The sequence below is a fragment of the Anoplopoma fimbria genome, chromosome 12 (assembly GCF_027596085.1).
Source record: "Anoplopoma fimbria isolate UVic2021 breed Golden Eagle Sablefish chromosome 12, Afim_UVic_2022, whole genome shotgun sequence".
Lineage (NCBI taxonomy): Eukaryota > Metazoa > Chordata > Actinopteri > Perciformes > Anoplopomatidae > Anoplopoma > Anoplopoma fimbria.
Genome location: NC_072460.1, coordinates 26,649,701 through 26,659,683, shown reverse-complemented (window position 1 = coordinate 26,659,683; position 9,983 = coordinate 26,649,701). Strand labels below are relative to the sequence as shown.

General features: G+C 38.6%; 1 protein-coding gene and 1 non-coding gene across 2 annotated transcripts; both read right to left on the bottom strand.

Annotated features, from left to right (window-relative positions):
* Window positions 1–371: 371 nt before the first annotated feature.
* On the bottom strand, window positions 372–444 carry trnak-uuu (transfer RNA lysine (anticodon UUU)). Its single transcript has one exon. It is a non-coding gene; the product is annotated as a tRNA-Lys (tRNA).
* A 2,405-nt stretch (window positions 445–2,849) lies between these two features.
* On the bottom strand, window positions 2,850–8,938 carry mrgbp (MRG/MORF4L binding protein). Its single transcript, XM_054608923.1, has 5 exons — window positions 8,783–8,938; window positions 7,138–7,259; window positions 6,950–7,031; window positions 6,023–6,097; window positions 2,850–5,693 (listed from the first exon to the last, which is right to left on the bottom strand). The coding sequence occupies exons 1-5, from the start codon at window positions 8,922–8,924 to the stop codon at window positions 5,413–5,415; spliced, it is 702 nt and encodes a 233-aa protein (XP_054464898.1). The 5' UTR covers window positions 8,925–8,938; the 3' UTR covers window positions 2,850–5,412.
* Window positions 8,939–9,983: the final 1,045 nt, after the last annotated feature.

The window sequence follows — 9,983 nt, the reverse complement described above, 5'->3', positions numbered from 1 at the left end:
ATTATGAACGTAAACAACCAACATGGCTGCTGTCACAACTCACAGCTGTTAAGATTACAGCTGGAGGAAGACTGTCTTCCTGAATAGGAGCAGGAAGACAGGTAGGTAGACAGACAGACAGACAGACAGACAGGTAGACATGCAAGTAGAAAGGTAGGTAGATAGGTAGACAGGTAGGTTGCCATGTAGGTAGACAGCTAGATAGATTGGTAGGTAGGTAAACAGCCAGGTAGACAGGTAGGTAAACAAGTACACAGACAGGCAGGAACAGAGACAGGTGTACCACTCACCCATGGCCACAAGCACACTCTGGACCTCCATGAATGAAGGTGGCCAACCAAACAGTAAAGTCTCACCAGCATTAAACATTACGCCTGAACAGGGACTTGAACCCTGGACCCTCAGATTAAAAGTCTGATGCTCTACCGACTGAGCTATCCAGGCTTCAAAAAGGGTATTTTTTCACACGAAAAATTACGCGAGATAAAAGCACAAGGACCTTGTCCTTTAACACCATATCCTGGACTGGTGGAGTGGTATGCACTCTGGTAAAACCATAGAAATCTAAAGGTGCTGATGTCAATAAGCAGGTAGACAGGTAGGTATGTTTCCATATATTCACCTGAAGTAAATAATCCTGAGAATGACACATGTATACATCTCCATACGGAGCTGGTCCTCCTCACAGAGTCCACCATGTTTCTACAGGAGCCCAGAACGGACAAACCAAACTCTGACTCTACGGAGCGACATTCACAGTACATTCACAGTACTCAAACTCACCACTAGATGCCAGTAAATCCTAAACAATCAACCTTTAATTGATCATTTATTATTTAGGAGGGTGAGACCAACAAAAACAACAGTATTCTAGTGATTTATGAAAAGATAATGAGTCCTTTTAGAACAAGAAACTAAATCACACACAGTCAGCAGGAGACTGAACAACAAACAGCTGAAGTGTGAAACCGAGGATATGAAGTCTGAGCAGACTGACTCACGTCTTTGACGCTGCAGCTCTTCTGTCTTCCTCCTGTCGGTCAATTTAAACCACTTTGTTTGTTTGAAGGGTTTAAACTTCTTCATTAAAGTCCATCAGTTCCCCGTTTCTCAGCAGCAGTGGACACGTGACCGTCTGACGCTAATCAAAGGTGATTAACTTCACCTGGCGCCTCGTTCCGCCTCGCTGTCTCCGGGTGTAGTACCATTTTCCAGAACTCAAGGGGCGCTGTTTCACCACCTGTTACCGATGAAATGAAAACTGAGTTGGAGAAAATAAAGACAGTGAAATAAGTATCAAAGCTGCGCCAATTATTTGATTTATCGATCAGTATATCGACATTAAATTCATGGGCAACAATTTTGATAATAACACAATCATTAAAGTATTTATTTTATTGTAAAAAAATACTTTTTTCTTCAGCCAGGGTTTCACTTACAAGGAAGCTGCCTTGTTGTTTGGTGCTAGGATTTATTAAGATTGATTTATTCACAATGATGTCCAGAATATGAAGCACATAATAATCAAAAACTAATACAGGAAATGTCAATTGGTTAAATTATTTCAAAGCAACTGCAGACGGCAGTGAAATGGTTGTTATTAAGGATTTAAACTGACCAAAGGAGTTTTATTTTATTTATTAAAATCGGAAATAATAAGAGTATTTAAAATCAATGAATTGTGAAAAGATTTAATTAAGCACTAAAGTCGTCTCTGCTGCTTTATAAAATTACTAAATAAACTATTTAATGTAAATTATCCATTAAGCAATAACAAAGTATTTAGTATTCATTTTACAATACATAATATATATATATATATATATATATATATATATATATATATATATATATATATAGTGTGTGTGTGTGTTAATATTGTTGGTAGGAAAAGAAAGAGAACAAGAAACAAGGAAGATTTATTGTTTTTATTGTGTCATTTTGATTAAATAAGCAGAACAATCTGGTTTATATGTCAACAATAAATAAGAGCCATAAGCTTTTATGAGGAAGAATAAAAGATGAAATATCAAAACTAAAAACAAGGGAAGTGACACTCAGCAGCTTTAGCTCTGGTTTGGTCTCACAGCAGGAGGACGGCGCCCCCTGGTGTCCACATGGACACACTGCAGCTCTAACAGGAGAGATTCAAGTTTCACTGATTAAACATTCACAATAAAGGTCCAACGGGCTGTATGATTTTGAGCTGACAACATTTAACATTTATATCGGTTTTTATTAATAATTCTTATTTTGTATAACTATGTTATAAATGTAATAAACTAAAATATCCTGAAACTCAGCCTAAAGCCTAAACTAATGTATGAAGACTGGAGGATTAACATGAACAAAATAATGAGAATTGACAATTAGATCTGATCATATATTTCTATTTTGCACAAAAACATAAGAGTGAATAAAAACTAGATAATGAAAAAAAGAGAAATGTTTGATAAGAGGTCAAAAGGGTCAAAGGTTCCACCTTCAACTGAAAGAGAAAAAGTAACAATAATAAAATAATGAAAAAAACAAAACCATGCTAATATTATTTAGAAAAATACAAAGATATAAAATACAACATGGAGCACAAAAAATGATTTAAATAATATAATAAAAAATTTAAATAATTAACAATAATCCTTTTTTTTAAATGTCCAGAATAAACTGTTTTTCATATAACTTTATTTCTTTATTGTTTCTTAATGAACCTGATTACTCTGCATTCATATTTTTACATCTCTAGCACTTTGAGTATATAATATTTAATTGTTAAACATGGAAGTCAAATCTTCTACTTATTAAAAAAAATTGAGAACGTTCAAATACAGTCCTTTATTCAAAATTGTACATGAAAAAAATATTCAGAGCAACATTTCCTTAAAGTATCAAAAGTTCTCACTTTACAAAATAACATTTTTACATATAGTTTTCTTTTCCTATTATTAATAGGAACAGAAAATCTGTAAAGTCAGTAAAGCTGTCAGATAAATGTAGGGAAGTACTTATAGAAGTATAAAGTAGTATAACAAATGAAAGTATAAGTACCTCAAAATTGTACTGGAATTAAAAATGTACTTAGTTACTTTCCAGGTTTCTTTCTGTTGAGGAATGAGAGGAGACCAAACCGATCTGAGTTCATCTTTAATGACACAAACAGCCTCAAACATCAATAAATTAACAATAAAAATGAAAAGGGAACGTTTTATTTTTACAGTGTGACGATGAAAGCGATCACTTCCTGTTTGAGATTTCCCCCAGTCATGTGACCATCGGCGTCAGGAAATAAGAAGAAAAGGAACACACAAAAAAATACTCAATAAACTTTAAAAAAAATCTATTTAGGAAAAATAAAAAATACAACAGAGATTTATTGCAATATGTTTAACAGTCAAACAATAAAAAGCCTTTCAAACAGTCTCAATAAAACCTGTCAAATATAATAAAAACAGCACAACTTCATATTGATGTTTATGTTTATGATCACGTTGACCTTTAACACAAAGATCTAACTGATTCTGTAAATAAAAACAGGTTTGATGATGTCTTTAGGCGCTCGGGTGGGAGGAGTCAACTCGTCTTCATGCAGCCACAGAGACAAAGTACCAGGATGTAAACCAGCTCAGCGTGTCTCCAGGTGTTCAAGTAGAATAAAGACTTGAGACGTCTGATAAATGTCCACTGATAGCAGCTGATTGATCGGCCTCATGGACAGTCAGAGGAAGGCTGCTGATTGGTTGAGACGGTTTCATCATATCTTACAGTGGTCATAGTAATTATGACGAAGGAGGAAGTCCGGTGAGGGCGGTGAGGAGGGACTTTCACCCTGGAGACCACTGTTAGTGTCTTATTTCACCAAACCCCATCCTAAATCTTTTCTTTTTAAAACCAAGCCAGGACGTTTTGTTTCAATTCACAACCTTAAGTTTCACATTCACAACGTGGTCGGTGGAGTTTGAACCCGTCAGAAGCATCAGAACCTCTGATAACGACCATCCAATCAGCTGATAGCCTTTGAAACGGTCGCTTGATCCGGTTAAGGACTACAAGTTTAGAAGAAAAGTAAAGAAATCCAGAGGAGCGAAAGAGAAGTGAGACCTCCAGGCTACGTTAGCCGCTAACTAGCTACCGCTGATGATCGGTACTGATCCCCCTCACGGTTCTTCACACATGCAAACCTTAAATTAATCCACAGTTAAACGTTAACCGTGTCAAATAAAGTTTTACTGACGATCGTTATCCTCCAATATTCAGTAAAACATGAGATCAGGACGTCATTTATGCTTTTCTAGTCTCTGATCTCTGATGATGTTACATTGTAAACAACCAATCTGTGTTTAAACCAACAGGAGAGCTAGTAACGTTAGCAGCACCGCTAACAGGAGGAGAGCTAGTAACGTTAGCAGCACCGCTAACAGGAGGAGAGCTAGTAACGTTAGCAGCACCGCTAACAGGAGGAGAGCTAGTAACGTTAGCAGCACTGCTAACGGTTAATGAACAGAGGTTCTGTTCAGTTACATTATGATGCGTTCAGGCTCTGTTCAGTGAAAATGAGTATTGTCTGAAGGTAAATTATAATGTTATCATGATGTGTTCAATGTAATCTGTAAAATGTAGAGTTGGTGATAAACTAGAATAAATCCAGTAGTTTGAAGATGTTTTCACATTAATATAAAATAGATATTAGAGATGAATTATGATGTTTAACTTCCTAACACGAGCTCTAAGATTATAACACATCATTAACACTACTAATGAATAGATCTGTTTTAATCCATAAAAATACAATCTTTTATTTCCTTATCATTTGAATTGTGTGTTTTTATTAAGAAAAAAACCCACTATAAATTACTATAACAGAGTAAAAGTATAACATTTAGTATTTTGATGGTTTACTGACTTCAGAGCAATGAAATTATTTTTGGGACGGTGGAAAAAAAATTAATAGTCTGGATCCTTGTAGACCAGCTGCTATCATCCAACAACAAAGGGATCTGTATCTGACAACATGGATCATCAATGACGGTAGTTACTATAGGTGGCAAAAAAAGTCGTTGGCGGTCGAGTTGCATTGTGGGTAATGTAGGAACCTGGTTTTGAAGAAGAATGAGTGGAAGAATAATAAAAACAAAAAGAGGATCTCCGTGGTTCTGCTGCATCACTTTGTCTGCGGTCAGAAATCACTCAGCATCACCAGGCTGAGTGAAGGAGCAGAACAAGTCAACATGAAGCTCCTCCCCTTCCTCCTCCTCCTCCGGCCTGTTCGCAGCGCGGCGATCAGACGGTCACGTGACACGCAGCTCGCAGGTTTGACTCCCGTGACTTCAGATTCTTCTTCTTCTTCGTCACTCTGACTGCAGCTGTCTGTCTCTCTCTCTCCTCCTCTCACATTGTCTCTCTCTCTCCGTCCTCCTCTCAGGTGCGTCTCCTCTTGGCCCCTCCCGGACTCGCCGGGTTGGAGGACGATAGCAGCTTCTCTGCCGCTCGACTCCTCTTCCTCTTCTCCGCTTCCTTCGCCCCTCCTCCTCCTCCGGCGCCTCCTCCTCCTCCAGCGCCTCCTCCTCCAGCACCACCTCCTGCTCCTCCCCCTCCTGATGCCGCTCCTCCTTCGCTCCCTCCCTTCTCCTTGTCCCGCTCTCTCTCCTTGTCCCGACCGCTGCTCGTTCGCTCCGACATCTTCACCGACGAGTTGCTGCCTGGAGACGAGAGGGACGGACAGGAAGTCGTGTTAAAACAAAACCTTATGAAGAAACATTTAAAAAAACAGCGAATATTAAAACATTAAAAACAAAATCTATTTCCAACCAAACCTCTTGTTGCTTTCTGGGAAATTTGACAGGAAGTTAGGTGATAAAACACCTAAAAATATGTCCGATAACATGATTCAACCCCAAAACAAACAAACTCATTAAGTAAATAAAGACGTAAATAAAGAGGTTTGATGTGTAGCACCATCAAGTCAACGTTAGGCTCACCTGTCCACTTAAGAACTATTTCAATGGGGTAAAAAAGAAACTTGATGTACCTTCTTCATGTGTAGCTGGAGGTTCTCTCTCCATCCTGAACTCCTCTTTGGTCTCCTCCTCCGAGCCCAGCTTCCCTAAACAAACAGAGAAACTGTTAAGAAGCTTCAAGAGTCCGATTTAAACATTTGAAACCAAAGACTTTATATAAGAAGGAGATGTAGTCATGGTGACGTCACTCATTGGTTATTGGATGTTTTCACGCCTCGAGTTCGGCAATTATGGCCGTCGCCATGTTGTTTTTTGCAACCTGTGAACAGGAAGTGACCATATATGGACTGAGGAGGAGTGACGTAGAGACGCCGTATACGTCTCTGGTGTGGACCTGTCAATCAGTGTGTAGCCCCGCCCTAAAGCATCCCCTGCTTTATGGTCTGTTTGACTCTAAATGGAGCATCATTTACTAAATGAACATCATGCTGTATTGAAGAAGACTTGAAACTAGAGATTGAGACCATAAACTCATGTTTACAATGTTTACTGAGGGAATAAATCAAGAGAGAAGTAGAGTCATTTTCTCATAGACTTCTATAGAGGTAGAGCTTGTCCCGTAAACCCCTCTACCGTACATGCCGACCTTGAGAGACACCTAACCCCAAGTTGCTCCCCGGGCGCTTCATTGCAGCCCACTGCTCCTCCGGGATGGGTTAAATGCAGAGAAATAATTTCCCCATTGTGGGACTAATAAAGGATTGATTATTATTATTATTATTATTATTATACAACCAGAGAGTCGCCCCCTGCTGGACAGGAGAATGCAGCTCTAAGACGAAGATGAAGCTTTGACTTCACTTTTCAGAACCGGAGGTTGGCGCCTGCTTGAGACTAGTTGATGGAACCTCATGTGGTTTGTACTAACGAGTCCCTCACAGTTTACTGGACCATTGATTTAAATCATGTTTGTTGTTCCTGCAGAGTTCATGTCTCACCTTCTTTCACCTCCTGGATGATGTCATCAGGCAGAGAGAAGCTCTTCTCTGTGTTTGGAAACGGCAGGATCTCCGACTCGTGCTGCGTCACACACACAAACAATTAGAGACGATGAGCTCGGTTATCTGTGTGTGTGTGTGTGTGTGTGTGTGTGTGTGTGTGTGTGTGTCCGTCCGTCCGTCCTCACCAGAGCCTGCATGTCGTACATCGTCCCCAGATGATCCCAGATGACGGAGGAGGAAACCTGCCGGCCGATGTTCTGGCTGAACTTGTCTCTGATGCAGATCATGTGGAAGTGACGGTTCACTCCTGATAAGAGACACTCACGGTTACTCTACCGACCGCCGTTTCCTGTTCCGTTGTTTATACCAATTTATTGTTAAATATTAATGTTATCACACAGCTGGTGGTAAACGGTCTGAACAATCTTTGATTACCTGATAACTTATTTAATAATAAATACAACTTTTACTTTGATGGTTAAAGAACATTTAGAGACTTTTACTTTGATAGTTAAAGAACATTTAGATACTTTTACTTTGATAGTTCTGTTGTTGTTGTTGGTTTGTGATCAGTTTAAATACATTAAGTCACAGTTACTTTATAAAGAACATAAATCTGAATATTTCACTCCAGAGTCACAGGAAGCACTGGGTCAGAGCTAACAGGCTAACAGGCTATCAAGTTAACAGGCTAACAAGTTAACAGGCTAACAAGTTAACAGGCAAGCAGGCTAACAGGCTATCAAGTTAACAGGCTAACAAGTTAACAGGCAAGCAGGCTAACAGGCTATCAAGTTAACAGGCTAACAGGCTAACAAGTTAACAGGCTAACAGGCTATCAAGTTAACAGGCTAACAAGTTAACAGGCAAGCAGGCTAACAGGCTATCAAGTTAACAGGCTAACAGGCTATCAAGTTAACAGGCTAACAAGTTAACAGGCAAGCAGGCTAACAGGTTAACAAGTTAACAGGCTAACAAGTTAACAGGCAAGCAGGCTATCAAGTTAACAGGCTAACAGGCTAGCAAGTTAACAGGCTAACAGGCTATCAAGTTAACAGGCTAACAGGCTAACAAGTTAACAGGCTAACAGGCTAACAAGTTAACAGGCTAACAAGTTAACAGGCTAACAGGCTAACAAGTTAACAGGCTATCAAGTTAACAGGCTAAGCAGGCTAAGCAGGCAAGTTAACAGGCTAACAAGTTAACAGGCTAACAAGTTAACAGGCAAGCAGGCTAACAAGTTAACAGGCTAGCAAGTTAACAGGCTAACAAGTTAACAGGCTAACAAGTTAACAGGCTAACAAGTTAACAGGCTAACAAGTTAACAGGCTAACAGGCTAGCAAGTTAACAGGCTAACAAGTTAACAGGCTAACAAGTTAACAGGCAAGCAGGCTAACAAGTTAACAGGCTAACAGGCTAACAAGTTAACAGGCTAACAGGCTAGCAAGTTAACAGGCTATCAAGTTAACAGGCTAACAGGCTAACAAGTTAACAGGCTAGCAAGTTAACAGGCTAACAAGTTAACAGGCTATCAAGTTAACAGGCTAACAAGTTAACAGGCTAACAGGCTAGCAAGTTAACAGGCTAACAAGCTAACAGGCTAACAAGTTAACAGGCTAACAGGCTAACAAGTTAACAGGCTAACAGGCTAACAAGTTAACAGGCTAACAAGTTAACAGGCTAACAAGTTAACAGGCTAACAGGCTATCAAGTTAACAGGCTAACAGGTTAGCTAACAGGCTAGCAGGCTAACAGGTTAGCTAACAGGCTAACAGGCTAGCTAACAGGCTAGCAGGCTAACAGGCTAGCTAGCGTTAGCTTCGTCTCACCGACGGGCTTGTGTCCGATCATCGCGTGGAACAGACAGACCTCCACCTCGTGGCTCCAGACCACCGCGTCCTCTCCGGGAGCCGAGCCGGAGTCCGGAGGCTTCTCGTCGGACTGACTGAGCGTCACGTCTGCCTCCCCCATGACGAGCTAACGAGCTAACGGAGCTAACGGAGCTAACGTACTGCTCGCTGCGGACAGACGAGTCTCCTCCGGCGGCCGGAAACACCACACTACATCCGGGTATTCAGTGATTTTCAGAATAAATGTCTTCAGCAAAGAAAATCTGTCTCTAAACTTTATTTGTTTTTTTGGCACCAATAACCTTTATGTTCTGATCCATAAATATATAAGAAATAAAAAAAATAACACTTTTGGTATTTATTTCAGAATAAAAGTCTAATGACAGAAAACTGAATTTGCATCTAAGATAACAAATTAATAATTAAGTAAGAAAACAACATTTTACCCCCTCACTAATAAATAATTAACTAAATAACAAACATAAACTGTGTAATATAGCAGCTGAAAATGTATCACTTTTATTTTCAGAATAAAAGCCTAATGTCAAAAAAGGTCTGACAGGAAACTTAATTAGCATCTAAAAAAAAAGTAAAAAGTGACTAAATGAGCAAAAGATATTTTTTCAGAATACATTTGTCAGATCTAAAGCACAGAAATCTGTAAAAAAAAATGTTACTCATAAAACTACTAAATAATCAAGTAAATGAACATATTATCAAACTAAAGGATAAAGCAATGTGTGTATGGCAACAAACATTATACAAATGTTATACTTTTGGTCTTTTTCATAATAAAAGCCTAATGTCAAAAAGTCTACAACACATAAATCTATCCTAAAATGACATTTTGTATCTAAATGATCAAACAAATTAATAAATAAGTAAGCAATACATTGAGTGTTTTAAAGTAACTCGATACTACATATTACCAAGTTTAAAGAGGGACTTAAACTTTTTTTCTATAGTGGGGAATGTAAAAAAACCCAACTTTATACTAACTTACTATTTTGCATTTGTCTTCAATAAAAAATTAGAATTTTGAGCTGTCTGAATTTTACTGACTGAATTAAATATAAATTTGAATATGTATCAAGAACGTTTGTTTTTTTAAATATTGGACACCTTTTAATCTGAAATTAAACCCTATTTTTTTCTTTTTTTATATTAATCATTTGGTAAA